Source organism: Lethenteron reissneri, chromosome 15 (genome assembly GCF_015708825.2).
Source record: "Lethenteron reissneri isolate LAM-NWPU_2019-01 chromosome 15, ASM1570882v1, whole genome shotgun sequence".
Classification (NCBI taxonomy): domain Eukaryota; kingdom Metazoa; phylum Chordata; class Hyperoartia; order Petromyzontiformes; family Petromyzontidae; genus Lethenteron; species Lethenteron reissneri.
The window spans coordinates 9,350,419-9,366,572 of NC_083793.1; the positions used below are offsets into that span (position 1 = coordinate 9,350,419).

Consider the following 16,154-nt stretch of genomic DNA (forward strand, 5'->3'; position numbering starts at 1 on the left):
ACTGAGGATTGAGGTCAACGGTGATGACGATGGCTATTGATGATGATGAAGTAATGGGCGAGGTGGTTGTTAGAAGGAAGAGGCGTTTTGCCCATCCTCTTGGTTGCACGCTTAGGGGCCATGATTAAGGGCACAATTAATGCAAATTAACAATAACTCAAGGTCAAGAAACGCGGAATAATACGTAGCTGTACGCCAACGTACACGCACTACAACAGTCACTATGCGAGAGAGAGAGAGGGAAGAGAGTGGTGGCAGGAGCTGGGAGATGAGACGATGCGGGTGATCTGAAATCACAAGTGCCGGTCGCTGTGCTCAACCGCGGATACACAAAACTCCACACCGTGGTTAGCAAATTGGAATGCCGAAGGAAAACCGTGGATATATAAATATCGCGAATGCTAAAGACGCCGTTTGTGAGGGATAAAAAGGCGACGTTTGCGATCATTGGGCCTTCTTCGTTGTTATACAGGAGGTCCATTACCTGAAACGTCGCATATTGCTATATTCTCCCTATTTTAAGAAAACTCAGAGAGTCATCTCCTTTACCAGTGGCAAAATATAGTAATAGGATTTTAGCCTGATAATTGGTTTGAAATGAGGTTCCAATGGTGAGGTTTTTACCCTTTCAACGGGTACAAAAACTGACACCTTTATACAATGCATCGTGTTTGCAATAACCACAACACAAGCAGTCAAAATGCAAACAAAAAGAAACAACTCTGATGATGATAATGATATGCGCTGTCCTTGAAGTTGATTGGTCCACACCCGAGACAGCTTTTATTAGAGCCTAGAGATAAAGGAGATGTCTCATAGTGTGAATGCTTACCCCGAGCTCTCAATACTCTGATAGTGCACTGTTTTTGAGTTGTACGCCTTTTGCCGTCATCTAGTCCAACACCAATGGAGACTAGGCTCTAAGAAAAGCTGTCTCGGGTGTGGACCAATCAACTTCAAGGACAGCGCATATCATTATCATCATCAGAGTTGTTTCTTTTTGTTTGCATTTTGACTGCTTGTGTTGTGGTTATTGCAAACATGATGCCTTGTATAAAGGTGTCAGTTTTTGTACCAGTTGAAAGGGTAAAAACCTATTACTTTAAAACTCAGAGAGTTTGACGCACCCCAAACTTGTGGCCGGTGGCAATAAACCAATGCAAATGTGGTCTCGCACACACACGCACACAGCGACCGGATTATAAGCAGCACGCCCAACTTTGACTTTAAAATACAGGGGGTCGGTGGGCGGTGTGTCTTATCATTCGGAAAGTACAAGATATAACGTGTCCTCTGAAGGGCGGTGCTATCGATGAATGCGTTGAGTTATTGTTATCAGTCTATGGGGATGGCGTGAGGCACAGTACACCACGGAAGGGGCTTGTTGCGTGCCAAAGTCGCCCCCTGCCCCCCACTGGCCCTGGACACTAACGGGGGCTCCATTGCTTTTCTCCTGATGCACAGCCGGGCCCGGTATAGGGGCCCACCTCGGCATCTGGTTTTCATTTAGAGGAGTCTGCAAGCGGAGTCTGCAAGCGTGGCTTCGTGAAATTAACTTTCGCTCCAATGCCGAGTTCAAAGAGAACGTTCTTTGTGGGAAGATGAACTCGAATACCCACTTAAGAGTGCGGTTGTAAAAAAGATTGTGGGTTCCTTTAAGTGTCTTCAGTTGCCTTTAAATAGACGTCTATCTAAGCTCGTCTGTAGATTCAGCCAACTGTGATTCATCGATGGGCGTATTGTAAAGGCTGGGCTGGCTCAGGTGGCTTTATTCACACCTTTAACTTTCTTATTATATCCCCATCTCATCTTTTGGGTATTCCTCAAATACTTAGCATCTTACGTACAAAGCTCCTCGAGACTGGACCCACAAAGCTTCATGTTGATCAGTTAACAAGCATCCCTTTGGTGGAGTCATCCCCAATTTAACACCAGACTGCTTCTCCTACTGACAAAGCCAAATATTCACTTCTCCTTGAACTCTTTCGGCCTGCTTCATCCACTTAAGCCAGTTTGTTAATGAACTTTAACTCAGCACACCTACTATTTGACAATACTTTCAACTGCTAAAATTAAGTTTTCGTTCACTCTCGAAGAGAGATAACGACTCAGAGGCACGAGGAACCAGACAAGAGAGGGGGGAGCCACTGCGGCGAGCTGGCACCAACAGTTGCCCAAAGCTCTGCGGTCCTCTAATATATGAAGATATTTTTAGCCAACTAATGAGTGTTCACATTGTGTCGTCACCTAAAATATGGGTGGCGTGATGACGTAGGGAATTGTGCATTGCGACATGAACCCGGCGGCCTAGATTGATTTCCGGCCACGGATAACATTAGTGCTGATATTTATACAAGTTGCTACCATGCTCTTCACCAACCCGCACTGACCAGCGTGGTGAAGTATGATTAAATAACCACCACGAGTCGCAACGATGGGCCAACGTTGGCGCGTGGTTGGCATCTTTTGACGAACGTTGGCCCAACGTTCCATTCGCCAATGGAGGGATTCACAAGAAATGATGTGTACGTGTACAAGTACCGAAGATGCAAACTCAAGAAACGTTCCGCAACCACCACAGCTCTTACCATGTATGTGCCTTCCTGGGCTGTGTCCAATACAAGTTCGACGTTTGACGAATGAGAGGGAAAAAAGATGTTAAACGTTTTACCAAGCTCAGTATTATGTTTTTGTAAATACCGCTTAGACGAGAGCGGGTTGGCGTACTTTGTGAAGATGAACTTGACAATGAAAGGTTAACTTCCTCATGTTTACAAACAAGAGAGTTGCTTAATAAGTGTCTAGCATTTACCTGCAGTGACATACGGTTTAAGTCGTGGTAGTTGCGACCACGTGATGTTAGGATGGGCTCTACCAAGTGCGGGTGAGAAGAGAGGGAATTGTCATGACGGTACTTTTCATCGGCACCAGTAGCGATGGGTCTACGAAAGGTAACACGTTTACTGTGCTGTGTATCCATCACTCGTTTTTCATGAAAATTATCATGGACAGTTGAAATATTTTAAACGAGAGAATTGTTTTTAGGTTTTTTTCTTATCTATTTCCAGGAAAAATCTATGTAAATATAAAAAACACAGTCTTTCGTGGAATAACATTGTACTTCATAATGAATGAGCGTAACAACCAATAACACTGGTCAACACACTTTATCTGGCATAAGGTATTCCAACGGTTTTAAGGTAATTTTGGGGTGCTGATTCCAAATCTGGCATCAGTTTTTGTCTATCACATACGATTTTTGAGATATCAAATATTGCATTTTCAATAAAAACAGCAAATTTAGGCTCATATACGAATATCTAAACAGACATCCATACAAGAATAATATATAATTAAAAGGCAGAAAAAGGCCGTTGTTGCAGGGTTAATACATACTCAACACAAATTTGCGTTACTTTGTCGGATACCTCTTTAAAAAAGGACGACCAATTAAGGCACAACTAACAACCGTACGTAAACTGTTCAAAATATATGAACGCTACACCTTTCTACAGCCTATACACCTGTCAACGATGTTTGGAATATAGCATCGAAAGGAAAACATCAGTGTTGCTATCATATCGGAGGGATCAATATCGACCTCAAAACATCAATGCATCGGAACCAAAATATCGATGTTACCGATGTTTTTCTGCCGGTGTGTAGAGGATTTGGCCACTATAAATGTCCACATGATAAGCCGCTTCTCGATGAACTATCGTTTGTGGCCAGGTCGCTTCTGTCAAAGAGCTGCATAGCTCAGTGGGCCTTGCCTGGTCAAATGAAAAAATAAAATCTTGACTTAAAGCTTTCGTGGCTGCAGGAATTCATATTCTGGTAGTTTTTGTTCATGTTTTTTTAACCTATCTACGTGATTTAACTACACATATTTGTACCATCTTATATGACAGGTACTATTCTACTTTACCGAGTGTTGACATCCCCAGCGTTTAATAGTATTGCTTACTTGTATGCTTATTATCAGCTAACACCGGACACAACTATGAGCCGATGTGCACCATTGTTCTCTTTTAGCCCCGCTCCCGAGGACCATCATCTTGGCTGCCACATTCAGACAAGCCCCCCCCCCACAACTCTAGGATCACCTTCCTCGCTCCACCCACACCCCCCATCCTGCACCTCGTCCTCCCTCCACTTTCCGTTGCACCCGTCCTCTAGGATCACCTTCCTGGCCCCCCCCACCCTGCACCCGTCCTCCTTGGCTCCTCCCCCCTCCTCTTACCCTATATAATAATGTACCATCACAAATAACTCTCACTACAGTTATTTTGCTGTGCCTTTTTACACCTGATGAAGGAAGCTTGTGTTGCCTCCGAAACGTCGTGATTTATTATTTTATTTCTATTTTTATTTCAAATCTTTTTGTTATTTATTATTTATTTATTTTACCTACGTGACTTTACCGAAAAAAACTAAGAGTATGAATCCTTGCAGTCACGAAAGCTTCAAATCTAGAACTATCTACGTGACTTTACCGAAAGACCCAAAGAATATAAAAATAACATTTTTAGTTTCATATTCTTGGTTCTTTCGGTAAAGTCACGTAGAAGGGAAATAATAAAAATTGAAACAATGAAATTCGCACGACGTTTCGATTGCAACACAAGAAATCATCATCATCAGGTGTGAAAACCACAGCAAGAAAATTTGAAAAAAGTGGCGGTTTTCTTGCTGTGGTTTTCACACCTGATGATGATTGCTTGTGTTGCAATCGAAACGTCGTGAGAATTTCATTGTTTATTTTTTATTTCCCTTCTACGTGACTTTACCGAAAGAACCAAGAATATGAATCCCTGCAGTCACGAAAGTTTTATGTAAAAAAATTGTTTCGTTTTAAGAAATCGCACGTGGCAAATCGTGACGTCACCCCACAATACGCCCCGCGCGATGACGTAACGACGTCTTCACGTACGTCATCACGTTGCACGCAACCAACGCGGTGACGCAGCCAACGCGATGTTTGGCCAATCGGAGGCTGGCGATGGCGTCTGGCGGACTGCTATGAACCTTCGCTGTGTGAGCCGAGCTGTATTCGCCGCCACGCAGGGCGCCTCGTAAACCCGACAAGGTGCTCGCGTTTGCGGCCGCGATTGATGAGTTCCAAATGATCCCCTCGAGTGGCGTGTACGAACTTCAACCGCGGGCGCGACGAACGGCGGCTCGCCGCAAGGCCTAGTTACGACCTCGAGCCTCGGTCTCGCCTGAGTTGCCTACCGAATTCCGGGGGGCGCCGCGGCCCCCGTGGGGTGGAGCGCAGCGAGCCCATTGCCCTGTTTCAAATTGGCCGCCTTTTAGCGGCTGCTGAATGAGTTAAATTGTTTTAGTTTCTTAATTGTAGTAACACGCCAATGAATCGCCCTAATTCGGGACCGAAACCTCATCTGGAGATTAAATAAAGTCGGTAATTCCTCAAATAGTCTCGGCACGATTTCAATGAGGGTTTTGAATTAGGTTGTTTGGTTGCTTCGGATGAGATTTATTTCTTGTACAAAACAACTGAAGTACGTGAAGACGACTTGGTGCGCATATACGAGATAACGCTCAAACGTTTGCAGAGACAGCATTACAAATACACGCCTAGTCGCAAGACTTCATTCTAAAGCACTGCGTGACTAAAACGTGAATATTAATACATGCCAAATTACTTTTGCTGTTGTCTTCACATTTCTGTGTCGTTTTGCTGTAGACTTATATTTGAGAAGTCGGCATCTGATATAAATGCTAGAGACTTGACTGATCAGTCTCATCGTCACGCTTTCCCATATCGCATCTGGTTGGTAACGCCCCACCCCTCCCATCACTGATGTTGATTTTTGAAATCTGGCTCAGGTCCGTCAAAGATGAGCACGGTGCAATGCTAGTTTTCATATTGATATAGTGATCATTTGGATGTTTGTTTTAATGTGTTGTTATTTCATATTTTTTGTTCTGCACTGGTTTTCAGATCTACCGATCTTAATTGTTTTTAAAAAGAAAAGTCAAGTCTCCAGTGGCCTATACCCAAGAAAGATGTCAAAAATGTCCAATGTTCGAGTTAAGGTGGAAAAAGGTGAGTCTCATCGTCCAATTGATTGTATAAACGCGTAAGGGCATATTACACATTTGCATATTAAATGAGCTTATGATGCTGGCTTTTGATAGTGTATGTTTTTTTACCTTTCAGACGGGGAGCCTTCAGCTGCACGAAACAAGCTGGATGCAGTGCTGCAGTTCCTTGTAGAGAAAAATGACCAGGAAAGGTAATTGCGACACTTCACTGGTGGTGTGTATGTGTAAAATAACTGCATTGAGATTTGAAATCTTGTTGCTTGAACAATCATAATGTAGCATAGTGTGCAAATTTTAAGAGTGGGGTGGAGCAGTGGCACAGAATTTAGCACACTGCGCTATGAACTGGGTGATCTTATTTCAATTCTTCAGCCATTTGTTGCCAAAAGGCTGAACATCGTATGATGTCAGGAGTATGAACTGACAGATAGGGGTTCTAACGGTTTTTATGTTGGGTGCAAAGTTTATCATTGTGATTATATTTTTATTTAAATATGATTACTTCACCCTAAGTGCCGGAACATTAATGAGATTAAACTGTCTGCAGAGAACAAGAAGAAGGTGAACATAGACTGGGTCAGAATGAATTCAACACCAAGTAAGATTTTACGTGCAAATAGTTTTACATTGTTACACGAGCACACATTCCAAGTGTATTTAATGGTATTTATGGATATGCTTTGGTGTTGTACATTTTCCCTGTGGGATTGCTTATAAACAAATAACTATGTAAACATTGCCTGGCCAGTAATTACATTCATATTGAATCTCTTCTGCTTTTACAGGGACACTTCACCTACTGGCATCAAACGGTGAGTAAGCAAAACGTTATTTGGGAACGTTTTAGCAGTTACCTTTGAGATGTTCTGACATTATTAACTATTTATTCTGACTATGGTACCTTTTATGCATTTTAAATAATCAGGAGCACAAGATTCCCCCATCAAAAACGGAAGAGGAGAAAGGATGTGGATGATTTCATTTCAGAAAACAGCCATCCAAAACAGAGTACGTTTCTTTTTACTTAATGAAAATACAATTTCATAATACATCTTTAAAAAATGTGCAAAACAGTTATGTTACTCGGTTGACTGCGGAAGAGGAGAAAGGATGTGGATGATTTCATTGCAGAAAACAGCCACCCAAAACAGAGTACGTTTCTTTTTACTAAATGAAAATACAATTTCATAGTACATCTTTAAAAATGTGCAAAACAGTTATGTTACTCGGTTGACTGCGGAAGAGGAGAAAGGATGTGGATGATTTCATTTCAGAAAACAGCCATCCAAAACAGAGTATGTTTCTTTTTACTAAATTAAAATACAATTTCATAATACATCTTTTAAAAATGTGCAAAACAGTTATGTTACTCGGTTGACTGCGGTTTTCTTCACATACACTCATTTGTCTTGTGTCGTTTTTCTTCTGGACAACAGACACGTACGTGATGAAATTGTTTGACCGGAGTGTGGACCTTGCTCGGTTCAATGAGACGACGCCCCTCTATCCCATCTGCCGTGCCTGGATGAGCAACAACCCCGGGCACAAGGATGATGGCACTGGCCTCACCACCATCACTGATTCCACCGAAAACGACAATACAGGCGTGCGTTACTTTTATTCCATATCCATTGTGAATTGCTAATTGCAGGGTATATGATGATTCTGCAAGGAAAAATGGAAGGTAAGAGGGGAAGAGGAAGACATTTGACCATTTGGGAAAGTGTGGGAAGTTAAATAAGACTGTCTCTTAGCCTGAATATTGTAAAAGAAGGAATACACATTTCATGGATAATTCCTCAGTTATGAGAATGGTACTTAATTGTATAAAAAAAATGGTCAAGTGTTCCAATATTAGGTAAAAAAAATTCTCAATTTACACGCAATCACTGTGATAGTTAAATGCATAACATGTTTCTTAATTGAAATATTGCTGAATTGTATTTGTGTAGTGGTTTTGTGTTGTGTGTTTTTCTGTTTGAACTAATTAGTACGTTTGCTGCACCTGGAAGATCAGGTGACAGAATTCCTGAACGGGGAATGTGTGGAAGTGTCACGACTGCCTCCACCCACTCCAAGCACCAACAAATGAAAATGGAGTTCACATCAATCTACGCATCCCTTCCCCCATTCCTCAACCGGATGAACACCTTAACATCCGCATGGTGTGTGTGCACAGAAGCTATTTTAATAGGCCATGTCAGTATGGTCACATCAACATAGGAACATGTGTATTCTTCCTCCAGATTTACAAAACCTCCCACGTGAACACATTTACAGTGTCCAGAAGCCATATAATTATATCATCCCGACTAACTTCGTTTCTAAATCTTAAAATCATCGATTAGGTTAAGCATTCTAAATATGAGAATTGTGCTTTTGAGTAGATATTTCCAGAAAAGATGTGTTTGGCATGGTAAATGAACGGTTACAAAGTTAATAAAATGAATCCCTGTCCATGTTGGTAAAGCCACATTATAGTGTGAGCACATTTCTAATAATGCAGTTGACAAACATTTTGTTTTTGCAACCAGGTTTGGTTAAAAACACACGTGAGCAGAAGCAGTGGATGCGGGAGAGGGAAGTTGTGATTGTTATAAATATTCTCGTGTTGCTTCAAAACCTATTTTGTGCTCTCAGCCGGAAGAAATGGCACCACCAAATCCCATTCTGCTGTACAACCACATGGAACGATGGAAGAAGATCCGGCAAAAGTGAGTGCAGCCCGTTGAATTTGTGTTTCAACTTGGTTGATCTTTATTTGTTTGGCCCACTGTCATGGAAGTTTTTTTTATATATAAACTCTGCTTATATACTTTAATCCTGCTTTTATACCATAGGACCCACAATCGTTTTCAACTCTTCTTGATTTCGTTTCAGGTGGAGGGTGGCCTCCCACCACAACCAGATGCGTTATGCGGAAAGCATGAAGATACTAAAAGAGATGTTTGACCGACAATGATGATTCTGTGTTTTAATTGTAAATTGCATTATCACATTTTATACATCTTCAATCAACTGTATAAAAATGTCTTTATATACATGCGAATGTATACATCTGCTTCTGTAACATATTTTTTATGTAATATTTTAAAATTTTAGAATGTTAAGTTGATCCAAATAAACCATTTACATTTTTCTTGTACTAGTCTGTTTTTAAATTACAAAACATCCGATTCGCGTGGCTGGCTACGTACGGTGCGATAGAAGTTCAACATATGTGGAGAAACATGAGTTAACGAACGACTCAATGAAGGAGTTAACGAACATTTAAATGAGTTAATGAACGACTGAATTCGAACCAACGATTGAATGAGAACGACTTGAGCTAATAAACGACTCGAGTTAACGAGTGCGTGCGTTGAACCAACGGCTGAATAAACGAGTTAACGAACGACTCAACCCGCACCTCCGATGTTGGCTACGTACGGCGCGAAAGAAGTTCAACATACGCACGTGAACGACTGAGTGAATCAGTGGTTACGTATTGAGTCAGCTGTTACACACACCCCCCAGGGCCCACAATGCATCGCGCTTTGTCAACATGGCTGCGCCCAGCCGCCAGGGCGCTTCACGTGTCCATCCCTGCGCACTCTTCCACTCGGCCGTGGAAACCGTCTTGAAGGCTTGGCCGGTCTTGCAGGTACTCGTGTCACATTGAGGGAGCCGTCGCCCCCTTCAGTTTTCGTTGTAGGTTGACTTGTGGGCTTCGCGCGTGCGTTCGGGCCTAGCAAAGAGCGACCCTCCGCCGTCGCATAGTTTTCCTGCTGAATTCAAGCCACCCTGGCGGTAGAGCCGCAATGCTCGCACCCTGGTTAAGCCGGTCGACTTAACGCACCCTTATAATTACACTTAACCACACATAGTCTCAGGTACGTAAAGTAAAAGACGAGATTGGTTTAAGTAAACGTCTATTTTTTGTTTAAAATCCTGTCTTGCCACCGATACACTTCACCCGTTTTAAGTGAGTAAGTCGACGAGTGAAAATAACTCGTTCACAGGATTGGCCAGGAATCCACGTTAAGAAACCGCCTCGAGACTAATCGAGGTTTTTCAGAGTAAATGCATGAACCGCATAACATGTGTAAGTATGGGTTTAATACGTGTCTCTGTGTGTGCACCTTAATACTAACGTTTCCTTTCCCCTCTGCCCGGTAACTTCATAAGCCCCTCCTCACCCGCCCTCCCTCCTGCAATCATTCTATGGAAAGTCCTGTTGATGCTAACGTCTTCCTGTTCGTATATGGCAGGGGTCGGCAACCTACGGCTCCGGAGCCGCATGCGGCTCTTTACGGGCTGCTTCTTGACGATGAGTACGTATGTACTCAGATGCATTGCGGCTCTTGAAATACTGAATTTTGTACCGAATTGGAAAGAAATGGCTCTTCTTGTTATTTTGGTTGCCGACCCCTGGTATATGGTCTTGGATGTATGCTGGACTTCTTTCGCACCGTAATTAGCCAACCGTGCTAATCGGAGGGCTTGGAATTCAGTCTCGTTTAATTAATTTAATTAAATATATCGTGTTCAGTCAGAACCACGTGCAAAATAGGACGGTTTCGAGTAAAAACGTTGGCTTCGTCGTTAGCATAAACCATTGTCAATCTACTGCTGGATGAATATTTCCCATAACCGTTGACATCAATCCCAACCTTGTCGGATGGTAGACAAGATTGGAGGGAGATATACTGGGAAATCGTTTCACTAATGAGGTGTGGCAAACGTTTCAATTATAGTGGGATAATATAAGTTATGTACGAGTGGGATTGAGACGGCGTTTTCAGTTAAGGAGTTCGTCAAATTTCAGTGCGGTGTAAATAAAATAAGTACCGGCGTTTTTTATATTGATTCGCTGGTCCATGTCATAGGAATGTGAAATTCCTCACCACTGGCTTGAAGGCTGTAAAATAAAATCAACACTGCTCCATGCTTATCAAACAGGGAGACACGTAACCTTTTGCTTGTGCTTTTGGCCATCTCCACTCTCCCTTGCAGATAGCGGTGGAGAATGGTTTCGGAGGCGTGTACAGTCAGCAGAAAGCTGAGTGGATGGTGGGTGTTGTGGAGTCGTTTTTCTACGAAAACGGTACGGAGTTGACTTCATTGCTGTGCGGCACTGTTCTTTCTGGAGTTCTGTATCAAGCAGCATGTTAATCCTGCGATCGAATGCACGAGGGTTTGGTACATATACGTACATGTAATATCCCCTTAGTCAATACACTGCAGAAAGAGGGCCTCCCCGTGCCGTGTCGGGCATGGGAGTTGTTTGACCATGATTCACCACGCTGGTTAGTGTGTGTCGGTGAAGGGGAAGGGCCCAGGACTGGTTGAGGTATTGCTTGCCATTGATTGTAGCTGGGAATTTAACTCTGATTTAATTGGCGCAGTGCGTGAACTACTGTGCCACTTATCCTCAAGCACGGTAATAATGATGGTGCCCATTATTTACCCAGGAAAGTAGCACTATATCTCACTTTTTTATGTGTGTGTTCTCCTTTGGCATATATGACCACTTCCATTTAATGAGTGTTTTGTACGTGTTACAGTTGAAACAATGTGAATGATCCTTAAATCTCCACGTCTATTTTCACCCACAACTGGGGAGTCAGTAGATCATCAGTGAGGGTAGTGTGGGTACTCTTGCTTCTTAAGAGACATCTAGGTATTCTGTAGAGATCCCCCTGTAGTCGGAGGACCTTTCCTCGAGCAATAACTTGAGCCCGACAAAGTCGGGGCTTTGTACTTACCAAAAATTGTGGAACCGGTGGAGGTTTGAGAAACTCGCACCAACTGGGCTGTGAAATGGCCAGGATATGATAGTACGATATTAATCGATGAACTACTATATGATTGGAAGACATGAAGATGAATGTTTCATTCTGCAGGCAACTTGGAGTCCTTCGAGGTGGAAGACTTCATGACAGATATCCTCAACAATGAGTTTGACACAGTCATCGAAGATGACAGCTTACCACAGGTACCATGGATGATGCCCGAGCAATCCCTAAGCCTATTTTAAAGCACTTTATATTACAATTCATTATAGATGTGACCTGGAGTTCTGTGTAAAATTCAGTGTAAAGAGACAGTTGTTTGAACTCGTAGCAATTTCTATCATGCTGTATTGGTTAGAGTTGGAATGTAACCAGAAAATAAATGTTCAGGCCTTGCATAGGATGATTGGAATTTCATTTCAGGATTGGATAAACAAGGAAATTCCTTTTAGATCATGTAAACAAAGTGTTTTGTATATGTAATGAGGAAAAGGAGGTCGAGGTGGGTGGATGTCCCTACTGGACATCTGTGAAAATGAGCTTTATAGCATCGAATTCCTCCAGTATAAGTAAATATTCCGATTCAAACGTGTGTGGGATGGATGAGTGCAGGCTATTCAAATAGTCATTGTGGTGGGCATGTAGTTGTCGATAATCAATGTCAAAGGCAAATATCCAAACGCTAGGGATACTGTAAGAACGGACCTTAATTACGGAGTCCAGTGGAAGGTAGCGATTGCAGGTTGCTATGGCATCAACCGCATGGGCCACGATGACCTCTGTATCATTCCTTTGTACGTAGACGTTAAACAATGAGCGCTTGCTGTTGTCTGGGCGTGCATGCGCAGGTGTCACGACAGCTCTGCACGCTGTTTGGCCTCTGCACCGGTGGGCGTGCGAGTGAAGCGACGCAGTTTATGGAGACGCTGAGCCAGAAGAGCTTCAACCACAAGCTGAACGTGACTCGCGTCGGAGACAGCGACGAAGACGACGACGATTCTGGTGGAGCCAATGACGAGGTGATCATGCGGCATGTTTTTAATATCAGCTGCTGGGTCTTATGGCCAATTGTAATAATATTTTCAAAAATGATATTGTAAATGTTTGATTTAAAGCTTTCGTGACTGCAGGGATTCATATTCTTGGTTCTTTCGGTAAAGTCACGTAGAAGGGAAATAATAAAATAATATCAATATAAAATAATACAATTCTCACGACGTTTCGACTGCAACACAAGCAATCGTCATCAGGTGTAAAATCCACAGAAAGATTTCACACCTGATTATGATTGCTTGTGTTGCAGATGATATTGTGTCATTCATGCCAACGTCATCCCACAGTTGGTTATGTTTGTTCCCCTCGCAAACATTTGTAATTAAAACACGTTGAAATACGTGATTTTTATCAATAATAAATCTGAGGCTTCTTCAATTTTGTGAATCTTTTAAAGCCTATTGTTGATTATTTTGTTTAAAATTTTCAATTTATTTGTTAAAATTTTGCTCTCGCCATCGCATCCTGAAATGTCTCAGAGATTGGCTGTGGAAGAGATTTTGCCCAGCGCTGCTCCTACGGCTACCCTTTCATCTGATGAGATTGTCACATGACAGCAAATGCAGTATTTCTTTAATTCTCGGAAATAAAATTTAGCCAAATCTAATCCACAGTCATATTGATGGATTTCTTTTGTATGCAGTAACTCATGACCAGGGGCTGAGAACCTCCACTCTTAAGGGTCCGTTGCTTTGCAAACTAACGCCTGCGCATCTTGCCCTTAATCAACTCTTCAACTTCAACTCTGCTCTCTCAGGCCATGGACTGCGCCGAAGCGGCGCAGCCGCCGCCGTCGTCGGGAGAAGTAGCGCAGCCGAGCGCGCGGAGCTCCAGCGAGAGCCAGCGCAGAGCTGAGCCGGGCGAGGACGGCTGGACAACGGTCCAGCGGAGACGGAGATAGCACGAGCGCTCATCCCACCGCCTCCGTGTTTTACTTCATGTGTTCAGAATCACTATCGGAATATTTATTTGTACCGGAGGAATCCGATGAGCTGTAAAGATCTTTTTTCACGGGGACAGGTCAGAACGTGACCGCAAAACACAATACAAAAACACGACGGGAGTGCAAAGGAATGGTAAACAAATCGCCGAATAAATACAAATAAAAACGAATCTATTTTTATCTTACCAGGTAAAGCCCTATGAGCTATTGGCTTTTTCAGAAGTGACTTGGCTGAACGAAGCGGTTTATCATGTGGACATTTATAGCAGTAAAATAATCTAAATCTTCTTTCATTTGGCTGATTTAGATGTTAAACAACAACTGCAATTGCACATCCAGGTGGTCAAGCCAGATAACCGTGTAATAATTTAAATTGTCTAGACGCATGTTTCTAAATATGGAGGGGAAAACTGGAGGGCCTGGACAAAAAATTCACACGACCATAGGGAGAACATGCAAACTCCAAATATACAGCAGGCATCGGGGTTGAGTTTCAACCCCCAACCTGCACACCAGGCGAGGAAGATAACATCACAGCACCGTGGCACCCCTTACATAGATATATATCAAGTATATACGTTCAAATCCCATTAGTACAATTAATTCCCAAGCTTGAGTGGGTGCAAATGTATGTACAGTACAGGTAGGTCCTCTACTTCCGATGGAGATGCGTTACGACGACCCCATCGTAAGATCGAAATATCGTAAGTCGGACCATCGTAACTCGGGGACTACCTGTACTTATGTTGAACTTGTTTTGCACCTTCCATGGTCTACCGTGCCAATCAGGATGCGGGGGAAGGACGACAAGCTAAACACAAGAAACAGTTCTAAAGAAATTAGTTTTCAATTTAGATTTAAAAGTGCATACCTCCAGTGGCTTCCTGATATCAGAAGGAAGTGCGTTCCAGACAGCCGCTCAAGCGCATCTGAAAGCACGTGATGCAGCGGGCTCCGAGCAGAGTGTGCTGCGGTTCTATTGCATTGCACACACTAAGATGCAGCTATAAATCATACGGAGTGTTTCCCGAGCGCCCAGCTCAGTGCCCGACTGGTGGTTGGGCACTCGGTTAATTTGCGCTCGCCGCTGCTCCGGTACTCTTGCAATCCCTGCCGCATGTTCATTTGGATGTGGTGTGCGAACAGAGTTTGAAAAGCTGTTGTACACGTGTGCAATAGGGGGCGCTTCTGCCATTTGAGTGGACTGTTTTGCAAGCCCACCCCATAATGGTGGTGCACATCGTGCAAGTGTAATGCATTAGTCCTAAATCTTGCGCGTTCATTAAAAGTGCGTCGTGCTATTGGCCGGGCTCACGGTTTGTATTCCCGCGCGGCCCATGGAGACGTAAGTTAGAGTTACGCGGCATTCGCGGCGCCGTACATTTTGCGCGATTGCCATTAGCCTTATTGGCAACGCGAGTCGCAGGACGGGGCTCGCACGTCGATGTTTGCTGCATTTATTTACGACGTATTGTAGGAGCGTTACCAAATACGTTACTCGCGCAAATTAACGTTGCGTTAAAAGTGCAGCCCAGCCATTGGGACGATATACAACGCGTGTTTTTGTGGTGCATTAACGTGCTCACTGAGTAAATTCCAGCAGAGTTGCGATTTACTTTGTGAACGAGCAAACCAACAAACCGAATGGCAACTGCGACAGCCGGCTTTATTTATTTACGCGCATTTTCACTTTTTTTTTTTAAAGCCACGCGTGCACAAGTCGAGGAGTCGTAAGGCACGTGTGACCTTGGTGTGTTGAGCTGATGGATAGATCCACACCCAATCCTGTCCCACCCCCAAAGCCCCAGCACCCTCCCGAGGGCACTGCTAAGTGATTGATGGACCGCTAGCATCGGCGGCGTGCCACTCGCGACCTCGTCTATCCATCACGAACCGGGCCGAACAGGAGGCCAGTTTTTGCCATCGCCGCTACCACACGCTTGCCAACGTCTCTCTGCAGAGACTTTTGACGCGGCGGCAAGTTTGGGCTCGAGGTCCCCGGCAAACCGGCGGCCTGGATCACGCAAAGTGGAGACCGCGTGCCAGCAGCTGTGCGCCTCCATAAAGAACATTTCATTAATATGATAATGGACGTGCCTGTGTTGCGGGGATTTTGCACAATTGGTTTATGGTGGGCGTAAAACATTGCTCTTGCTCGTGTTTAGTATCGAAAGGTATTCATGCAATATCTGATGTACTAAAGATATTACTCCCCACGTTCATATATGTTTTACTACCGTTTTGTTTTGCCGAGTCTCCTTTGCAAACTGGATTTTTTCATTACACATCCACTGGCTTTTTTTAATAAATAAATT

The 16,154-nt window shown here is 43.4% G+C and overlaps 2 protein-coding genes across 2 annotated transcripts; both read left to right on the forward strand.

Moving 5' to 3' along the window:
• The first annotated feature begins 4,973 nt into the window (after positions 1-4,973).
• LIN37 (lin-37 DREAM MuvB core complex component) lies at positions 4,974-9,208 on the forward strand. Its single transcript, XM_061551986.1, is given in 11 exon segments — positions 4,974-5,089; positions 5,966-6,070; positions 6,185-6,260; positions 6,617-6,667; positions 6,855-6,881; positions 6,995-7,077; positions 7,506-7,675; positions 8,087-8,146; positions 8,148-8,234; positions 8,710-8,783; positions 8,950-9,208. Coding segments are annotated over 10 exon segments (750 nt in total). The 5' UTR covers positions 4,974-5,089; positions 5,966-6,030; the 3' UTR covers positions 9,032-9,208.
• Positions 9,209-9,516: 308 nt separating this feature from the next.
• Positions 9,517-16,154, forward strand: TSR2 (TSR2 ribosome maturation factor). Its single transcript, XM_061551987.1, has 5 exons — positions 9,517-9,712; positions 11,065-11,155; positions 11,955-12,046; positions 12,692-12,862; positions 13,654-16,154. Exons 1-5 carry the CDS (start codon positions 9,614-9,616, stop codon positions 13,795-13,797), a joined length of 597 nt encoding a protein of 198 aa, XP_061407971.1. The 5' UTR covers positions 9,517-9,613; the 3' UTR covers positions 13,798-16,154.

Coding starts and splice junctions, on each gene's coding strand:
- TSR2 (XM_061551987.1), top strand. CDS start 9,614: ATGGCTGCGCCCAGCCGCCAGGGCGCTTCACGTGTCCATCCCTGCGCA. Junction 9,713..11,064: donor AGGCTTGGCCGGTCTTGCAG/GTACTCGTGTCA, acceptor TCTCCCTTGCAG/ATAGCGGTGGAGAATGGTTT. Junction 12,863..13,653: donor CTGGTGGAGCCAATGACGAG/GTGATCATGCGG, acceptor CTGCTCTCTCAG/GCCATGGACTGCGCCGAAGC.